Source organism: Dendropsophus ebraccatus, chromosome 4 (assembly GCF_027789765.1).
Source record: "Dendropsophus ebraccatus isolate aDenEbr1 chromosome 4, aDenEbr1.pat, whole genome shotgun sequence".
In the NCBI taxonomy this organism is placed as follows: domain Eukaryota; kingdom Metazoa; phylum Chordata; class Amphibia; order Anura; family Hylidae; genus Dendropsophus; species Dendropsophus ebraccatus.
Window position 1 is genome coordinate 103,238,374 of NC_091457.1, and position 21,498 is coordinate 103,259,871.

The following is a 21,498-nucleotide window of genomic DNA, read 5'->3' on the forward strand; positions in this document are numbered from 1 at the left end:
TGTTGTCACCAAAGGGGGAGCTTTCTGGGAATAAATGGGACTGGTGTGTTGTTGGCATTGCACTTGCTAGTTAAGAATCTCAGTGTTGGAGAAAGAGCCTGGAAAATCCAAGGCATCAAAAGAATGTTCTTTCTAAGTTGCTGGGGGAAATCCAGGCATGTGTGAGACAGCTGGAGGAAAAAAGCTGAAAAATACAATATGTGACCAGGCAGCTTATGGAGAAGGGGCAGTGGGTAAGGGGGGTGCATGGTACCTGCAGAGCTTTCATGGGTATTAGTGTCACCTTAATGTGTTCATGCCTCTCTTCATCTTCTAGCAGAGAATAGGCGCAGCTCTGACCTCCTGCACTCAGCTCCTGGTCCTCAATAGGATCCAGCACTAAGAGCATTCCCTGAGGATGGGGAGTGAGCCGGGTCACTAGGAGCCATGACCTCTGACTACACTCACTGCTGCGGGTCACTAAGGTGACAATGTGTTAAATGTGCAGTAAATGACCTGTGACTCAGGAGGGACACTTAATATCTTCTGTGTCCGTTTCCACCCAGCAGGGAAATGCTCTTGATGCTGCTCCCTTCCCCCCTCTTGTCCTTGATCTTTAAAGCTGATAATGCACCTGCTTATTCTTTAGTCACCCCAATACCTGCAATGCCAGCTTCTCCCCTATAAACATTAAGGTTGCATTCACACGGAACACAGACGTGGAATGCCTGTAACAGACTTCTCCCCCCGCCCGGGCAGCATCTGTACAGTTCCCCCGCTCCCAGCATCTTATCACAGATGCTGCCCGGGCGGTGGGGGAGTCTGTTACAGGCATTCCACGTCCGTGTGGTCATCTGGACTGCACAGCGGATCCTCCGTTGGGCTCGAGTATACGTCTCAGACAACTCCAAAGGTCTAGCACAAGCCAACCTTACTGGAGTCACCTCTTAAACCCTGGGTGTGTTTATATTAAACTGGGCTTACAAATTGTGAGGGGGGTCCTTAGAATTTTTTTGTCTAGTGGGCCCAGGTGTATGCTAATTTCAATGGTGACAATCCACTGTCAGATCCATTTTGTTTCTTCCAGAAGCAACTTCTAGAATGAGATCAGGACAGGTTTTCAGCCTCTGAATGCAAACAATGGGACAGATTTAGTAATGCTGTCGATATTATTAGATAGAGTAAACTTAGACAAGTCTGAGAATGCACCGGATTTATCACAGTGGTGTAGGCTCTTTGATATATTTGGCACATCTTTAGACCGTCTAGCCTAAGTTTATACCACCTATTAGTTAACTTTGCATTATAATGATCAGAAATAAATAAGTTAATCAATAAAGGAGCAAACATAAAATCCCTGCCATTAGTCATATAAAAAATGCAAAACTCAGCCTGAAATGGCTGAAAACAGGGAGCAACAGACTATATACACATCCATTACAGCCAGAGCATCTTCCCCCTAAAATAGCTGACAACAGAGAGCATTAGTCTAATAGCCCTATTTCACGGAACGATTATCGTTCATAGACTCGCTCCAACGACCGCTCGTTAATGAGCACTTAACGATTTTTTTAAGCGAACGATAACACATAATACGTGTGGAACGTGAACGATATCTGTAGTGTAATGATTTTTTTGCGGTCGTTACATCGTTACATGGTCGTTTAAATTGTGGGGAAATGTAGGTAGACATTTCAAGAACGACTGAAAGATTTTTTTTATTCAACGAAAAGATTAGAGAATTATTGTTGAAAGACCAACGATTTTTTTTCCACGTTGACGACAACGATTTCGCTGTTGTCGTTCGCTCGTTTACAGCTATTCCACAGAACGAATATCGTTAACGAGCGGTCGTTTGAATGATTTTATGAACGATAATCGTTCAAAAAAGTTCTGTGGAATAGGGCCTTTACTGTACATATCTACTGGTCTGACATAGATGGGTTTATACAAGGGTTTATACCATTGCTTACTGCTATCAGATGTCTACAAATCTGTACTCTGACATGCTGACATTTTTATTGTTTTATGGATGTGCGCCCTGATGTACACTGAAGGGGATGGACATCGGTGTTAAGCCCCTATTACATGGGGTGATAATGAGGAGCTCTCAGCGCTCATTTGCTCCTCATTCCCTGCTGGCTGCCGGCAGCATCGGTCGCAAGTGGGTGAGAGCTTAGGGAGCCGCCCGAGGAATCGCTAGATCGTCCAGACAGCCCATAGAGGATAGCGACTGTCTGCTGCTGCCGCTCCTATTACACGCAGTGACTGCAGCAAATCGCTGCTATCCTGGTCGTTTGTCTTTCAACATTTGACTCCCCATGTCTTCTTTTAAATTTTCCAGCCACCAGGAGTCAAATGATGAACGTTCATGTTCGGACAAACCCAAACGTTCAGCAAGTTCTTTCATCACTACCCACTCCCCTATTTCTAAGGGTCCTATTATACGGAGTGATTTTTAACGATTAACGGCTAACGATCGCAAACGAGATTATCGTTAACCTGAAATTTCACAGAACGATAATCATTAGTTACGATTGTTACTACGAATGTGGAATTGCAGCGAACGATTAACGATAATTTTAGGTTCCCATCTAAATAAACGATCAACAACATACGAACGATTTTTGATCGTTGTCTGCAATTACACAGAACGATTATTGTTTAAATTCGAACAATTTAACGATTTTTCACACGCTAATCGTCCCGTGTAATAGGGCCCTTAGGTAAGTTTGCTCATCACTACTCTTTAGGTGAATACTTTGTGCACACTGTGAATGCTGTATATCCTGAGTACTTACACCATGCCCTGAGAAACTACCTTAATAAGCTAAAAAAAAAAATCTACAAAACGATGCTATTGTTTTCACAGCCAATCAACCACTAGGGGTGTTGTCCAATTTCTCTGGTTCAGCAGCCGCTTTCTATCTGTTCTACTGACCTTTACACAACAATTACAAGCATCTTTAATAAAGAGCGCCCCCCCCCCCCTCCCCAAGCTCCTCCACTCTTATAATTTCTGCCTTCATTATGTTCTCCTGCTCCTCGTCTCTACTACTAATTATCGCCTCTGTTGTTGTTGGCTTTCTCTCTAGTTTTACCTCCCACATTAATTACTTCCTACCCCCTGGGGTCTTCTCCCCCCCCCCCATTTTCCTAGCTCTCATTGTAGGAGAATGCTCTTCTCATTACTTGTCTCCCCATTCTCCTGGCTGTCTGTATATATTCCCCCTTCCCTCTATCCCTTTGTTACTGGGTGAATGAGGCCCACACTTGTCACTTGCTGGAATGTTTCTCTGTCTAGTGAGTGTGTATGATTCCAGACGCTACCACCTCTTAAGTTACACCCTCATGGGCATGTAGGAATGTACAGCATTGAGGGGGCTTTGGATGGGGTGATCTGTGAGCTGCACCCTAGTCATAAATGAAGAGACGATCATACCTGCTCTTCGCAGGTTCAAATTCAGCTTGATGTTTCCTAAGGCTGGATTGTGCCCATATTGTATTCAGTCACACAGATATCAGGGCAGTATGGGCTTACTGCCGGGGATGAGCCCTGGTAGGGGGTTATATGGTGCATTAGTCTGAAAGGTTTCCGTGGTCCAGCATTTGATCCCTATATTACAGGGGTTTCAAAGCAAATTCTTTGTATTTTGCAATGTCTTCAGATCTGCCGTCATATTTGCTGCCAGTCGGTGGGCGTTGTTAGAGCTGCCAGAATGGAGAACATTCTGAGAATTTGTGGCTGGTGGCCATGTGTCCGGCACAGATGATCTAAAGCACAAGCATAGCCTGGATTTTGGAAAGACAAATATTAACCATAGTCTTTAAAATATCATAAAAATTCTGCAAATTTCGAATCGACTTTGGGGACCCTTTATCAACAATGCCATAATGTTGTGATGGGCCGGTGTATTTCCTCTTTGCTGTGTGTCAGGCTCAGAGCATAATAAAAAAAAAAGTATACTTACCCATCCCCTGTAGCGCCACTCTCAGGTCTCGCTGACAGCCGCCGGCCTCCTGCTGCTCCTGCAGGTCGGGCTCAGTCACTGACTGGCTGAAAGGGCAATACATTAGAGGGGCTGTGACGTTACAGCTGGAGGAGGGAGGTACGTGACATAACTGGATGTTGTACAATAATGAAAGCTGGCAGCCATCAAGACCCGGGAGTGGTGCTAAGGGGACACTGTGACAGGTAAAAACCCTATTACAGAGAGCGATAATTGGCCGATTCAGCCAATTATTGCTCCGTGTAATAGAGGCAACGATAAGCCGATAACAACGATCATTGGCTAATCATGTCTTCAGGTCTGGACCCAAAGTCATTGGCCGCCGTCCATGTGCAATAGTGGTGTGCAGCCAACGGCTAACAATTGAATAAACTTCTGCATTATCTTTATACGTTCCTGGTCTTCTCCTGACCTCTGCTTTCACCCCTGGGCGGCAGCTTCAGAACGGCCTATGTAAGCTGACAGGCCGCTCAGCCAATCACTGCCCACAGCCAGGAGAGAAGGGCAGGAGAAGACCAGGAGCGTGGACAGGTGATGTATGAACAGTTTAGGCAAAGGGCTGCATGGATGTCGCTAATGATCTCCGTGCAGTCCTCACAAAATGATCAAGTTGTGTAATAGGCTCAGTAAACGAGCACCGATTCAGCAGATCGGTACTCGTTCACATTATTGATCGGGCCGCCATTGGTTCATCTAATACTGTAGGACCCTAAGTATACTTTGTTTATTATGTTCCCGCACCCCCCTGCCTTCCTTTAGTTTCATGGGACCTCTGATGGGGCACTGATAGTGTATACTGTAGCAAACTGGGACAGGAGAGAGGTTTGGGTTGTGCCCATTTAAAGCTTGCACAGGGTTGTACAACTGCAACTAAACCCTTAACTATACAGGTTTTCAGTCTCTGGATGTAGACATAATTTTCTTAGCCATTAACAGCAAACAGAGATCTTGAAAATAAGCAAAGTGTTACACAAAATCTATTATGATTGTAGAATGTTGCATTATACCATGACTAAGCTTCATACACCATGCATAGATAGCCAGAAACCTGTTTAGCCCATTGTAAGACTGGGTCCATGAAGTATTTTACCAGTATTTTCTTACTCAAATCAGAAAAGGGTCCAAGAACCGCAAAATGTGCAAATCTTTCTATCTTCGTTTTTCTGCATCGCTTCCATTCTTGATTTTGACTAAAAATACTGATCGCGCTACTACTGAGGCTAGGTTTTTGTTTCTGTATAAGGCATATGTTTTTTTTATACACTCAGAAGGGAAAACTAGTAAAAACAGATGCTGCTGCATACCATACAGAAAAATCCATTTCCTATTGACTTTATAAAAAATAAAAAAAGACAGAGTGCAACGTACCCTTTTTTTATGTACACAAAAAGGTGGTTGACTGAGTTTTTGCATACAGCAAGAGTAATGTACTGTCATGGAATAAACAGTGAAAGAAAGAATAAAATGCAGTATGAACCCAGGCGTGTAGAGTAATACCAGTCTATCTTCCCTTTCAGTGCTGGGTGGACTGTAGGTTGAGGTGTGAGCTCAGGTGGTTCTTGAGCAGGAGGAGGGACAGGCGTCAGACATGGGACAGCTCACATTCCCCCTGAAGGATCTCAGTATTCCACTCTCTGGTCGTCTCCTCATTGCTGTCTCTCCTCCCTTTCTCTCCCTGGAGCTGTGAATAGTACGTAGAGTGGGAGGAGAGTGGGACACACTGAGACCAAGAAGCAAAGTGCTCACCTCTCGGACTCACAGGCAAACCCCACAGCTTCATGTTGAGTGGGGCGAATATCTGGTCCTCATTCCTCCTCATGTTCTTTACCCCTTTGTTACCTTCTTTACATTGGAGTAGCAGCAGGTAAGGTAAGTTCTACAGTATAGGCAGACAAGAACTTGAGCTGTATACATCCATGGTGTGATTGTCAGCTCTATGGGACAGAATGGTGATCCTGGGGGGAAAAGAGTGTAGAAGCTGAATCAGGCTTTAGGTGTGCTAGTTCTGAGCATATCCAGGAATCTGCAGGTGGGGTTAGGGATATAGTGCATTTACCCTGTACAGCTACTTGTTCGGTATCACATACAATCCCCTATAGAACTGCAATCTCATGGGTGTATACAGAACTGTGTGTATATAGTGTAAATGCTGCAATTCTGAGCTGTGACCTTTGCTTTACATGTGTTGAAGGAAGTTAGAGCTGTAAGGACATAGAGGCATACACAGGTTTACTTGTTGTATATACAGCTGATGTGTTGTATTTACCTAGATATCACACCTCGGCCACTATCACACATGCTGACATTGAGCTTTTTATTGTAAATTCTCTATATCTGAGTATATATCACACAAAGGTTGCATGGCTCTGACACTACACAGTGAAAACACACATGATATAGTAGTGTTAGATTATACAAGGCGTACAGTCTGTTTCTTTAAGGACGTGTCATTCTTTCTGCTGCCTCCGTATATTAGTGGGAGTTTGTTTGTCATATTGAGCCCATGCTGTGGACGTCACAGGCGACACCTTGTGAATGATACAGTTCTTTCTGTTTCTTGCTGTAACCTGTGCTTGTTCTGTATATACCTGGCAGATGTGCCATAGATATAAAGCGTCTGGACATCATTGTTTAACGTTTTCATTGTGTTCATTAGTTTTTAGTAAAGGAGTTGGCTTTATTTTATAAGTCTGCGTAATCTGTTGGCGCTATACAAATAAATATTTTTACTATTATTATTATAACAAGCTTGCTCCAGATTTATAAGAAATCAAATGCAGCTAAGGAGCAAAAGGTTATACATGAACGTCATAAGAACTGATGGGGGATTTGACATTTCTCACTTAAATTCTGTGACATTTGGAGGATGGGCCCTAGTGCGTTGCTTTGCAGAAATCAGCAACACAAGTGATTGACATCATTTACAGTTTTCCATCAGTTATGACGCAGCCAAAACCTTTTCACATGACTTACAATTACATCCACTTAAGTTGTTATATTTCCAACAAATCCCTTTTTTTAACCTATCAATCATTGCTCTGGGGTACAAAACATAACCCTGACAGTTTTATCATAACAACTTTAAGAATTTAAGTCGCAATATAATTTAAAAAAATGTTAATGTTTAGTATTTGTGTTAGGCTCTCAACAAGTTTACCCACTGGATACCATCCTTTGAGTTTATGAAGCCTTGATTTTGCACTGAGCATTGGCACTTCTGTTACCAAGCAATGGTTGACGTAGCATGTGATGTGCACTCTCCTACATGCTTATTGCCCAAGATCAATTATTACCTGTATGAGGAATCTGTTCCCAGGAAATCGTGTATCATCCGACTCAGTCTATGGATTTATTCGTTCCTCTGTCCTGAGGTGTGTCTGACCTCTGATCATTCAGGTGGGGTGACCTGGAGGGGACATTTCCAGTCGCAGATTTTAATCTGCCAGGCAGGTTTTACAATCTGTGGAATTTTCATAATCGTCCAGCTCTGAGGGAAGAAGAAAAAGATTCTTGGGAAATGCTAATCTTGAAATAATGCAGATGGCGGAATTAGCAGCTAATACTGTTCTCCTGATCTCAGTGCAGCGCACGGTCTCATGTGAGGTCATGGAGTCACATACGTACTTTGTGACTGCCATTTCATACTCATAAAGACCCTGTTGTTGTGTGTGACGTCAGCCGCACACAGCAACAATAGCTTGTTATATCCATGAATTACCTAAATAAAAGGTTCTAAGTTATTATAAAAGCTGATACCTTCAGCCCGGATGTACATGTGGAAATCAGAGTCAAGTCACACTGGGAATTATAACTACCATGTTACATAAAAACTACTAATAACATAATTATACATGTATGTAGCAGAGTTGCAATGTACACATCATAGTACTGTTCAAAATTCCATTAATTTGGCATCAACAGGGTTCAAATATCCTGGATTATTAAATGGTCGTTGAAAAGTCTATAAAACCTTGGAAGCGTGGTCACTCCTAGGCCCGTTATCGTTCTCTGGTAATGATAAGTGCTTTGGGCTCATCTCGCCCCTCCACCTGTCATTAATTACGGGATCAGTCCATTGGCTCCAGTACCTCTGTTCTGCATTAATCTTTGACTAGATATTTTCTTTTATTATATTTGATACTGTGCTAATAAAGAAGGGGTTAAAAAATTGCTGGACTACTGCCAGGTAGCCATTAAACTTCATGAGGACATCAAAAGGGGAATCTCTCTTTGAAACAAATATTGAAATTTCTTCAAAAGCTGCTGTTCTCCATCTGCCCCCTCCCTTTTCTCGTCCCCCTATTATCTGGAATTGGCCGGGTAAATACTGGCCTAATGCCATATCATGTTACTGGATCCCAAATGTATGTTGGATATCTCCCCCTCCAGCTCGCTCCAGGGGGTTCATGTCACCTTAGCCTGATTATCTCAGTTCTGTTGTTTCCCACCTGTCTCAGCTACCCTCATAAAAGGAAAGCTTCTTTGGCAGTTTTTTTGTGGTTTGTAAATCACAATAGGGTACCATGAATCAAGTTGAGTTGCTGTGGTCTCTGACCTTTTTTAAAGGTTGAGCACTAATGGTAGTCAGCACTTTCCATGAAGACACCCTATGTTATCGTTACTCATATTAATCTTCATCAAAGAGCCCAACCTCGCTGCATATCCTGTATAGTCTATTACACAATAGGCTAATTTCACATCACCTTGTATCAGTACATAGTTGGTATACATTGCAAATCTGCTAAAAAGTATATATCTCTCAATATACATTCATTATAATATATATATATATATATATATATATATATATATATATATATATATATATATATATATATATACATACATACATATATACATACACACACACAAACAAACAAACCTGGAAAAAAAAACTAACAATCCTGGAAAAAAATTATATATATATATATATATATATATATATATATATATATATATATATATATACACACACACACACACACACACACACACACATTTTTTTTCCTCAGGGTTTGGTATACTTGTTAATGATAACAGTTATACTATTTCATACTACATTCCCAGTTTCCTTCTGTTGTATAGAATCTGTGTGTTTGAGGGTATGTACTATAGACTAGAGGTAAATACATATTTATAAATCATCAGGTCACATTGATTCAGGAACAATAAAAGTTTTCTGGACTCAGAACATGAGGGTGTGTACACTCGGTGCGGCTTTAGTGCATTTATTATACATTATACCTGTAAAAAGCCATACAGGCAAATTACAGCATAACAAAACAGCACAATTTGAATATGCCCTAAGAAGTCAACATTATCATGTGGGTGCCATGATAAATCTTTGTGTGTATGGCCATCTTAGAGTTGTGTATATAGGGATATGGGGGAGTTGTAATCCAGTCCTGGAAACAAGCAGGTGACTACCCTGATAAGAGACAGTGAGAATATAAACACGTTCTGCTGGGGAATACTCCATTGGAGAGCATCCAGGGATGTACTGTGATGGGGAGGATGCTGGCTCGGGGCCACGCAGCAGATACGATCAGCTCAAGCTACATACTATGTGGTGTAATACTGATGGGGGCTTACATAATGCAGGAGTCTGATAAAGCAGAGATCTAAGATGAAATTATATTTTCTCCTATATTCTGGTTCTTTTCTAATCGCCATCTTGTTTTCTTGTAGATTGGCGTGTCTTCAGTCCTTTAAAGATGAAAGTCTTCCACAGTCACATCCTGATCTGTGTTTTGCTGTGCTGGGGGGTCAAAGGCAACAGAACGGTCACCCCTCGTCTAAAACTGTCTTATCATGGTGAGTTTTTGCTGTTACATTCATTGCCATTCAGGACTATAGGAAAGCTGGGACAAATTCTAATGGGTTGTCGCTAAGCGTTGTCAGAAAGAAATAAAAGAATGTTTGACACTGTCACATAAGAGGACGACTTCTCAGGATTATATTTACTTTAACATTTGTTTGCTGCTTGTTGTTAATTGTTTGTGATTTAGATGAATTGCTGTAGTAGGGTGGGGGAGTTGTCAGTCATTCATCTTGTTGAGAGCATTGGGGTATAAAAATGCATTCTGAATGACTCTTAGCTCTGGAGGCCGTGCACACTTAACCCTTGACCTTTAAATGACACTTCCCAAAAAAAGCCTGTAAAGACTATTGACTGTGACTTTGGGAAGGATGGTGCTAGAGTGGGGCCACCACTGGTCGTGTTATCCATGGGACTGACAGGGTAGATTGTGGGAGAAAACTACTATACTGTGTCTGATATCAAATCCACATCTCCCACAATGCGCTACAGAAGTGCTTGCCTAGTGCAGGATAATAAATAGTTCTCTGGATCTGGCAGGATAGAACAGGAGAATTATAAATGCAGCTGTGGATGTGACTGGAGAATGAGACAGGCTATAACAGCAGAGTTAGACCTGACATAACCAAGAATCTGTACACTAAAAGAAAAACAGAATATTTGCACATTTACCATATGGGGATTTAGCCTTAAAATGACTGTCTAAAGTGCAGAGACACCCATGCTATAGATAGGTGGCTGGACATACATTTCAGTAAAACCTGTCATTTTCTATCATGAGTTGCAGGCTCTCACGGTCAGTCTTGAGTTGGTTACCCTGTCTGTCTCCCCCAGATCTGTCTCTCCACGGCCTGCGCACCTACACAATCAATCGCTCCTGTTGTTATGATGCCCTGTTACTGGATGAGGAGCGCAGCCGCTTGTTTGTGGGTGGAAAGAATTACCTCCTATCGCTGAGTCTGGATAACATTACACAGAATGAGCTTGTGGTAAGATCCGCCTTTCTTATACATAGTCACTAATGCTGGGGCACCTAAGTTGGTTTTTCAGTGTAAACACCCACCTTTATGGGAATATGGCGTCCACAGTGTGTGGTGAATTTTACTTTTTTTTCCCCTTGACTGTCCCCATAGTGCTTTATGGAAAGCGTGCATGTGCTGTGTTGGTTGGATTTTTTTCATACACTTAGATTAATGATAAAACATTCCAGTGTGTGAAGAAGATCCTGATAATGTAATGTTTCTCAGTAACCCTTACATTGTCTTTTTTTTCTAGATTCCGTGGCACGCACCTGTAGAATGGAGGGAAGAGTGCAACTGGGCAGGAAAAGACATCAATGTAAGTCTACAATACCCATAGCCCTTTACTGGGAGGATATAACAATATTCTAAGGGTTACTAGGTGTAGATGCTCCAGGCTGCCTCTATGTCAAGGCCCATCCAGTCTTTTCTAAGTAAAGATGATTCATTGTATAATGAAAAGTTCTGAAACTTCACCATACTCATACATGATCATAACATTTCCAAAGAATCTGCTTGCTGTCAGTCAAAGAAGACATATCCATAAGCTAAAATGTATCTTAATCATGAGTTTCTTGCAATAACTAATATACATACCATATGTAAGTTGGGTTTTGTGCCTTTGTCCCTAAAAGTTAGAAGATCTTCAATGAGGAATTAAATCAGAACATATATTAAAACGTTTCAGAACATTTTATTATACAATGAATCTTAAGGGAAAAAGAAAAAAACTATTTGCTTCCCTTCTGCCAGTGACACAGCTATAACTAACATCTGGGGTTGTGTGAGGTGACACTTATCACCGCCTGCTCTGCCCTACAGATCAGCTCACACCCCATCATCCCAGCATGCACCACCATCAGCCTGTTTACTTTCTGAGCAATTCATGAGTTTCCTGGGGTTAAAGTGTGTAGGATGTAATCACATAAAGGTGCAGGGGACAGAGAAGACTCACCTCTGATTTAGAGGAAATTATGCCATCATTATTGTGCCTAAAATCATCCTAGGCAACCCAGCGGGGACAATAGGTGCAACACAGAGCTGTATTTAGAGAACCTGGCTGACAGAGTGAATCTCAAAGAAATTGCAGCCCCCCCTTCCCACACACTATTGAAACAATGCTGACAACATTAATAATAATAATGATCATGTTGTTATATAATTAAATCAATTATTTTTACTCTACTACTTCCCTGAAATTCATTATATTATACACTTCCCCCTACGCATCCCTCCTTATTCGTAGCTAGTAACCCCTCGACTGATAACCCAGGTGATATCCTCAGTAGTCAAGTCCCGAACTGTACATAGAATTCACCGGAGCCAGGTCTCCCTGTAGACAGTTTCCCCAGTAGTCAGGTCCCCTCCTCTGGTCTTTTCTCCTCCTTCCTGCTCTGGTGGAGGCCACACAAATTTTGTAATTGCGTGTGCCTTGCAGGAACAGGGAAGAAGAAGACATTAAAGGCAGCATTAAACTGCATGTGCGTTCTATGGACAGACTTGGAGTTGGATAAGGTGCTCGGGCAGAAGGTCGGTGTCCTGGGCAGTTGCCTCCCTTGCCTGGTGCTAGACGTGCCCCTGGTGCATTTAGCTTTTTAAATCTGGCGTTCCCATCTAGGGTGGCTGTAGACTGCCATATATATGTGAATGAACCTTTACTCCCTATCGGGGAACAGTGTAAAGTGTCAGCTGATTTTTCTGTTGGGAGTCGCGGCCCCTGCATTCCCTGCAGAAGAATATTTGACTGTGCACAGATTTGTATTGCTAATCTGCAGGGCTGAAGGCTCAGGGTCAAGTATGGAGGGAAAGTGTTTGTGATTCAGTGAATTCCAGCTTGAAGGTGTGACTCCCCCCTCCTCTTCTAAACCAGCAGGGTCCTTTTTCCCTTTGAGGTATGCCAGTTATCTGAGTGATGGAGGCTAAAGTGAGACATGGGGGAGGGATGGACACACTGTACTGTATATGGCACAAGCTGGGTCTCAATGCTTGTAAATTGTCATTCTGTACAAGTTGTGACATTGCAGACTCAATATATTTTTTTCCTTCGGTAGATGGAATGTGTGAACTATGTGAAAGTCCTGCAGCTATATAACCGCACTCACCTGTTCACTTGTGGGACGGGAGCATTTCACCCAGTCTGTGGCTTCCTGCACGTGGGACAGCGCGCTGATGTAAGTAGCCACGTTTGGGGAGACATAGCCTTTTAAATGTGCCTGTGGTGAAGGAGATGTAGATATATTATCATTACTTTATGTATAGCCTCCTATTTGAAGCAGGGGGCATCATAAGAATATGAGAACAATAAACCAAAGTAAATACAAATGATGACATAAATATGCACAATTTCCTCTAGCTGTGGAGGTGAATAATAGGACCCAGGCTGATGTGTACAATGTGCTCTTTGCAGGACAATGTATTTAGGCTGGACACCACAAGGCTGGAGGATGGGAAGGGGCGCTGCCCATATGACCCCAAACATGCAGCAGCCAACATCCTTGTAGGTGAGAAGAAATTATTTAGACTCCTGTGAAATGTAATGGTTTACTACTTGTAATATTATATAAAAGCCCATACATACACAGCTCCTTGATACACACAGTGCAGATTATCTCACAGCTGCCATACACTGCCTCCCACATCTTCTCCAGCTGTAAGCTCTGCACGTCTACACATTGTCTAATGACTCCCCTGCATATGTGTGCTGCTCTACTATGCATACCTAGATATAGTACTTACATACCCTACTGACAGGCCTGTATATATTTGCTGCCACTATCCTATAGACCAGGTTTTTGAAAACTTTAACATTGTGAAACCCTAGAAAGCATTCTCATCTTAGGGGATCCCAACCATTTTTTTTCCAAAGAGAGAAAAAAAAATAAAGCTCAGCTTTAAAATAATGCATAAAAATTATTGGTTATCATAATTCAAAGCTGTAAAATTGATTCAGGCCCCCGGACCAGACTCCTAAGTTAAATATGACCCCTAAATAAATTTAGACCAGACCCCAGTGCAGAATGGTAGGTGGTTGCTTATCCATTTCCTACAGGGCAATGCAAATGTAAACATAAAGGAGATGAAACAGACGGCCTGGCCGAGCCTATGCCTGTATCACTCAGCAACGGGCTCTGTCACATCACGGTCTGTTGACTCACTCTCTGCACCAGTTACCTGGGAACACTCCCTGCTTCACTCCCCTATAGGGCCTTGCCTGCAAAAAAAGTCCTAATGCCAGGCATATCTGCCGGTCTAGTACCAGTGGTCATTGTACAGAACATTGTACAGTCTGTTGGGGTCCCATTCAGCCCCCTTAGGGACATAACTTACTGTCAATCCTGGTTACCTGTAAATGCTGACACTTCCGCAATATCCATATGCTGTCTTTCATATACTGTACACATACTGTGCATTTTCATATACTTACTCTTTACCGTACCCCCCATATACTCAATCTGTGTAACATTTCCTTTCATGCATTCTTGGCTGATTTAACTGTTTCTCCTCTGGTTTTGTACAGGAGATGAACTCTATTCTGGGGTTGCCACTGATCTTATGGGACGAGACTTTACCATATTCAGAAGCCTGGGCCGAAGACCCCCCCTGCGCACTGAACAGCATGACTCCCGTTGGCTGAATGGTTAGTTCTAATCTTCTATCTTTACCAAAATATTTACAGACCATAGCTGAATTGATTATATATAGATACTGCTGGGAGGGTAAAATAGCCCTAAGACGAATCAGCTACAGGTTCCATACAGGGCCGGAGGAATACTGGAATGTGCCTGATGCAGTACTAGAGGGCCTCTCCAGTATCCACTATGGAGTGGATACTGGAGAGGCCCTTACCCAGCTGAGTGCTATATGGGGGAGGGGATGTTATTGTCCTAGTATGATCAGGTCATAAGATGGATAATAACAAATCATATAACGTAACTCTCCTGTTGCCATTTTAGAACCCAAGTTTGTTAAAGTTTTCTGGATTCCGGAAAGTGAAAACCCAGACGATGATAAAATCTACTTCTTCTTTCGAGAGACACCGGTGGAGGGCCTAGGAGGGGTTAAACAGTCCTATGCCCGGATAGGACAGATCTGCCGGGTAATTACTTCATAGCTAATCTATGGCTAATCTGTAACCATAAGGATTTCCTTCCCACTCTTCTATACTTTCTTCTTTTAAGTAATTTGTGGCCATTACAATTCATCAGGGTTTGTTGTGTCTTCTAGAATGACATGGGTGGTCAGCGAACCTTAGTGAACAAATGGACCACTTTTCTGAAGGCGCGTCTTGTGTGCAGTGTGCCTGGGAAGGACGCAGGGGGCGACACATACTTTGACGAGCTCAGTGAGTATTTATTGGTTCTTCTGGATTTGTTAGCAGTAACTATGTAATACGATGCTGGGAGGAAATGGTTGACTGATTTTATGGTACTGCGGTTAAACATTATATCTATTATTACATTATTTATGTACATAGACATGAGGCGTCACCCACACTACCTCTAACAAATTACAATCTAGACTAGGAGTCTTCAAACCGTGGCTCTCCAGCTCATGTGACACTGACATTATACTGGGAGTTGTATTTCCTAAATACCTGGAAAGCCACATGATTAAAGACGTTATCTAAGAATAGAAAAAAAAACCTAGCTGCATTCCAGAAAACGCCACTCTTGTCCTCGGTTTACGCTTGGTACTGCAGCTTTGTTCGATTGAAGTGAATGGACCAGAACTGTGATACCACATACAACCTAAGGACAGGGGTGGCGCTCATTTTGGAAGAAAGCAGCCATTTTTTTTCCTAATAGCCCTCTGACAGCACCCTTGGAGAGCGTCCATCCCCTTGCCACAGCTTAGGGACTATAACACAGGAAATGCCAGGAATTTCTGCATAAAAGCGGCAGGACCATCACAAATCCCCAGCTCTGTTTCCTATCTTGAGCATTTTTGCGGCACCTGGGAATAAGGGATTGTGGGGCTCGGCCTCTAAATATAGCTTACCAGGGCGTCCAAGTTACCCAGCCGGCATAAGCCTCCAATGCAGGAGCTACCTGGCAGTCTGTTTTCTCTGGCTCCTCTCTGGGTTGTGGTCCTGGCGTCTGGTGGTAGGCTCGGTGCTGCCTGGACAACCACTGATACTACTGAACAGAAAAGAAGCAGTACAGATATTAAATGGTTTTGTCCACTGTGGTTAAGTCATGGAGTGTTTAATTTCAGAGGCTACCTCCAATGAGAAGCTTCAATCTGTTTAAAATAAAGAAAACTATTTACTTTCATACTTGGTTTTTTTCCCGCACATTGACATAAAATTATTGCAAAAAAGCAAACATGTGAATATCCATACACCAAGTCACATGACCTAAATCCTGTCCGTATGTCTATCTTCTAGAGGATGTGTTTTTACTTCAAACCCGGGACAAAAGGAATCCACTAATATATGCTCTGTTCTCTACCGCAAGGTAAGATAACAGGTAATCAGTCTTGGGGAAGGTGAGGAATCACTCACAGCCTGTATATATTGTAGCCTTTGCTCATCATACATGTATCTCGTGCACATGATCCTATTTCTGTAGGTACTGTATGTTTGTATTTACTGCTACTTTATTTGTCGCACTGCTTAACAGCTTACACTGAGCAATATTATCAGTGCAAGGGTTAACATTACTGGTGTGTATTAACACAGTAGTCACATGTATGAAAGTAAAAGATTCTTTAGTCACATAATTCTCTTAGCCAATGGGAGCAGTCCCTATTCCAGCCACTGTTACATGGAAAGGGGTGGACCTAAAACTAGTGGTCAGGCCCATATATATATTGAGTAGTGGTCAGTAACCTAGACAACGAGCTGTCAATGGGAGGCATATCAGCATACCAGGAGAAGGAGGCAAGTTTGCTAAATGAATATACTTGCAAAAATATTTAACTATTCTTACCTTCAGGCGTAAACACTGTACACACGCTTTGTGCCTAAGAGACTGTATGATTGACAGTAAAGTTAGTTGTTCCATGGAAATCTAGTGTCATAATTCATTTGCCTGCATTTTGTATCACAGAGATCATTGACACAGAGCGTGTGATACACTAGGGACATTACGCTAGCAACACCACACTGCCACGTGTCATATACAGGTCACTACTGCCCCCAGTTAGCCAGCCTTATACCATCAGTCGCACTACTAGACAGTTACTAGTCATCTAGCTATCGCAATTTGGGCCTTTGCAAAATCACTCAGAATGTCTAAAAAATCAATTTCAAGAACTGTTTACTTACTGTCTACCATATATTTCTTATCCACGTCACTTGTGAGTTTTATTGTTATGGCTGATCAGTGTACATTGCTCATCCTATACAGATTCTTTAACTGAACTCACAATTCTGCTAGTTCAGTTACCGTGTTCATACATTACTTATTCTGTGCTGATCCTGAGTTCCAGCTTGTGTTTTTCCTTAGTTCTGTGTTCCGGGGTTCTGCAATCTGTATCTACACCATGAATGATATCCGCAGAGCGTTTTTGGGACCCTTTGCCCACAAGGAAGGACCCAACTACCAGTGGGTGTCTTATCAAGGCAGAGTGCCCTATCCCCGGCCGGGAATGGTAAGTGATCAGATAGCCACTGATATCATTTTGGTACAGTGATTTTATAACTGTCAAAATAACTTCTGACTTTTTTCATCTCATCTAGTGCCCCAGTAAAACTTTTGGGAGTTTTGAATCCACTAAGAACTTTCCAGACGATGTGCTGCAATTTGCACGAAATCATCCACTCATGTTTAACCCTGTAACTCCTGGGAGCGGGAGGCCAATCTTCTTGCACAGTCATGCTGACTTCACCTCTACCCAGCTTACGGTGGACAGGGTGACTGCTGCTGATGGAGAGTATGATGTTATGTTCATTGGCACAGGTGAGAGTTTAGGCCGCAGTCTCCATGTCAGTAATATCCCATAGTCCCTCTGACACAGCACTTTCTCTCTGCTAGATGTTGGCACCGTGCTGAAAGTGATCTCTGTGCCCAAACAGAGCTGGAATGAGAGGGAAGAGCTGGTGCTGGAGGAGCTTCAGGTCTTCAAGGTAGGTGAACAGCAAAACAATCATTGGTATTGCAAATACAATCACGTGTCTAGAGCACTCCCATGCTCTATAGTAGATTACTAATAGCTATATAAGTGCATGCTATAGAGTAATATCATGATTTCGGGTACTGTGTGATGTCAATTGTTATTGGGGATTAAGGTTTCTACTGCGACTTCTTATACAATTTTATCTTTCTTTCTCTGAGTAGAATGCATCCCCTGTCACAAGCATGCAGATTTCATCTAAGCGGGTAAGTTGAAGAATCCATGCTCTATATGTAAATCTCTTTATGTCAATATTTGTTACTCTCGTCTTGACATAACATTTACTTTCTCCTTAGCAACAACTGTATGTAGGGTCTGCAAGTGGCGTCTCCCAAGTTCCTCTGCATCGCTGTGGTATCTATGGAAAAGCCTGTGCAGAGTGCTGTTTAGCCAGGGATCCATATTGTGCCTGGGACGGAGCCAGCTGTACCCGCTACCTACCCAACACCAAGAGGCAAGAGACCCTTTCCACTTTTCAAAACTATAACAGAAGGGGCAAGATAGGCTACCATTACAAACACGTTCTAAAATATGACATGACACATGTACTCATATCTTACACAGGAGATCTCGTCGTCAGGATGTGAGGAATGGAGATCCCAATACACTGTGTTCTGGAGGTACGTTTTGTGAGCCCCCACTCTTATTAAGCTTTAGAGCAAGCCATACGAGAGGACAAGTGATAGTAATTGTCATATTACCGCCTGATCCACAATGATCGGAACATGAAGAATGAGCTTGTAGACAGGCTAGCCATACCCATGTGTGTTACCAGGTTACTTAGTGGTTATGTGTGACACCTATGCCATTACTGACTTCTGTAGTATCAGCTGAATAACAGAACTATGATCAGTAGGCCAATCACCAACCAGATATTGTATTAGGAGCCTTTTATTTTTTTCTGGTCATCTACATATCCACTCCTCTTCACACAGAGCAACAGAGGTTTAGCATACAGAAGAAGCATCTGTATGGAGTAGAAGGAAGCACAGTCTTCCTCGAGTGTCTTCCTAAGTCTCTAAGAGCTCAAGTTACATGGTTTCATCAAAAGGCACCAGAAACACCAAGAAAAGAGGTAAGAAATACAATCCCTCATATGATTGGGGGAGGTGAGAGAGATCAGGTTATTGATTAATATGCAAGATCAGTTCTAAAACATTTAGCAGATTCTGGGGTCCATACAAAGATTGACTCTACTTCTCGTGATCATTTTCATCTAGAAATAAACTATGAATAATTTGTACTGATGACTTAAAACAATTTATTATACTCCAGCCACTTCCAAAGCTACAATTATTTAAGGTTAGCTTGAACTACTTTCTTGCTGCCCCCTGTTGGCTCAGTCTAAAATTGACACTGTTTTTACATTTCTAGGTTCAGTTTGATGAACGTGTAATAAAGACAGATCGTGGTATTCTCCTGCGCAGTGTAATGCGCCGTGATGCTGGCAATTACCTCTGCCACTCCTCAGAGCATGGTTTTACACAGCTTCTACTTCAGCTAAACCTAGAGGTCATTCTACCTTCTCGGGCTGAGGAGTCATTAAGTGCTCACCGTGTGCCACAGATGAAATGGTACCATGAGTTTATGAGGCTCGTTCAACAACCAGGCTCCAAAGGAGAGCAAATGTGTGAGGAGCTATGGGCTCGTAAGGGACGGACATCCCACCCTCCAGGGCCACAGGGTGCACCACAGCTACCACCATCTAAAGGTCATGGAAAGCCAATGCCTCCACTTAGTATAAAAGCAAAAGCACAAAAATGGAAGCACCTGGAGGAAAAGATAAAAGTGCGAAGTCGCCGGACGCATGAACATCAAAGGGCTGAACGTGGACCCAGGAGTGCTCAGAGTTAGGTGGTTGCAGCTCTTGCACATATGGACCTTTAAACTGTACATGGAGTCAGGTCTGGAAGGGGGGTAACCTCTGGGAGAGGCAGAGATGCTGTTGTATCACTATAATGAAATGTAACAATGTATCATTGTTCTGTAACCTTGTGGCCTACCAAAGAGTACTGCTCCACTAACTCCTGCTGAAGGTGGGAATGCAAAATATGTCCTATATGAGCTCAACCCTCAGTTTAACCTTCAGGTTTTCCTATTTATGAGCACTCCAATCACCCATAGCACACAAAGTCATCTCACGCAGTCTAAAGACGAAGGGTTTTGCCCCTGAACTGGACAATATTTGCAGAATACAATGCCCAATATTATTGGACCACAGGTGGATTGTCAGCATTGGACGAACGGTTATCTCATGACCAATTCATTCCAAGACTAGTTTTACTGTGCTGAAGAAAGAAGCCCAAACTGGAGAAATACAGATTTGCACCATCTGTTGTAGATATCGCTGGGAATGGAAAACTGATGCTTTACATACAAGATACCACTAAATATAGAGCTCAAGATCATCCAGTAACTACTCACAAAACTGACCCTTGGAAATGTCTCAAAAATTACTACAGTGACATTACTTCCATAATAAAAGAGGAAAGCGTCACTGCATTTTAGATTATCAGAATACGGTGAATTTCTCCATTAAAAAAAACAAAACATATGTGAATGTATTTTAAGGGAGACGTTGTACTTACCCAACTTGGAGGCAAAAAGATGAGTCCTGAAAACATGAAGGTGCAAAGCAGTGATCCTTTCTCATGTATACAACAAGCTGTATCAAATATGGGCAGGTTAACCATCCATGCTTCTGCAACACTAAAGACTGTTACATAGGCTGCGTGACTGGCCAACCACTGTCACCCCACAGAAAGATGTGGCTAGTCTGCATTTGTCCAGGTTCGCAGTTCTTGTCAACATTTATTACAGTTCAAGTTAGAGACGCTAAGTGACAAAACTGCAATTTTTTTTTAAATTGTAAAATATAATTATTTATCTTGAACCAATGTGTGAGCTTAGCATCATGCGCTGTCAGCCCGATTAATCAGCAATGAGGGTATATGTAGGTGGGTGTACATAAACAATAATTAATATTTTGCGCCAGCCTCATTTTCTACAAAAGAAATTGCAACATTTTATGCCGCTTAAAGGGAACCAATTAGCCCAATTGATTTGGTTGCCTGGAGCACAGTATAAAGCTCCTGTGCAGCATGCAGCACGTAGGGACCTCGGCTGCAACAGCAGTTTAATACCCAAGTAAATTAAGTTTAATCCCCCTGCGCGGAGCAGGGAGAGGCGCGGCAAGTAGTCATCTGGGCAGCTCCCCGCCCATGTCTAGTCACCGCTCTCTGCCTGTCAGTGCACTAGGCGGGATGAGTGACAGGCAGAGAGCGGTGACTAGAGACGGGTGGGGAGCAGCCCAGACTACTACTTGCCGCATGAGGGGATTAAACTTCATTTTCTTGGGTATAAAGCTGCTGCTGCAGCTGCGGCCAATACGTCCCGTGACTGCACGGGAGCTTTTTACAGCGCTCCAAGGAACCAGATCAGCCCAATTGGTTCCCTTTAACTTCCCTCCATGGTCTTGTGCATTTCCTTCACAAAAATGTCCCAAGCACAACTCATCAGTATCCAATGAGATTACCAAGACCCCCTCAACCAGATG

The 21,498-nt window shown here is 42.6% G+C and overlaps 1 protein-coding gene across 4 annotated transcripts in view; it reads left to right on the forward strand.

Moving 5' to 3' along the window:
* The window catches only part of SEMA3B (semaphorin 3B), a 40,450-nt gene extending 19,368 nt beyond the window's left edge, over nt 1-21,082 (forward strand). For 2 of the 4 annotated variants that reach the window (XM_069966539.1, XM_069966538.1), the window contains exons 2-18: nt 9,678-9,803; nt 10,642-10,796; nt 11,083-11,145; nt 12,878-12,997; nt 13,234-13,327; nt 14,344-14,463; nt 14,780-14,922; nt 15,051-15,168; nt 16,213-16,282; nt 17,276-17,420; nt 17,509-17,728; nt 17,804-17,895; nt 18,107-18,148; nt 18,239-18,396; nt 18,507-18,562; nt 18,878-19,017; nt 19,317-21,082. In XM_069966539.1, the coding sequence (XP_069822640.1) occupies nt 9,704-9,803; nt 10,642-10,796; nt 11,083-11,145; nt 12,878-12,997; nt 13,234-13,327; nt 14,344-14,463; nt 14,780-14,922; nt 15,051-15,168; nt 16,213-16,282; nt 17,276-17,420; nt 17,509-17,728; nt 17,804-17,895; nt 18,107-18,148; nt 18,239-18,396; nt 18,507-18,562; nt 18,878-19,017; nt 19,317-19,796 (2,316 nt within the window). In that variant the 5' untranslated portion in view covers nt 9,678-9,703 and the 3' untranslated portion in view covers nt 19,797-21,082. Of the gene's footprint in view, nt 1-5,604; nt 5,859-9,677; nt 9,804-10,641; nt 10,797-11,082; nt 11,146-12,877; nt 12,998-13,233; nt 13,328-14,343; nt 14,464-14,779; nt 14,923-15,050; nt 15,169-16,212; nt 16,283-17,275; nt 17,421-17,508; nt 17,729-17,803; nt 17,896-18,106; nt 18,149-18,238; nt 18,397-18,506; nt 18,563-18,877; nt 19,018-19,316 lie in introns of those variants that run through there. The other 2 variants (XM_069966536.1, XM_069966537.1) reach the window with 2 other exon arrangements.
* Nucleotides 21,083-21,498: the final 416 nt, after the last annotated feature.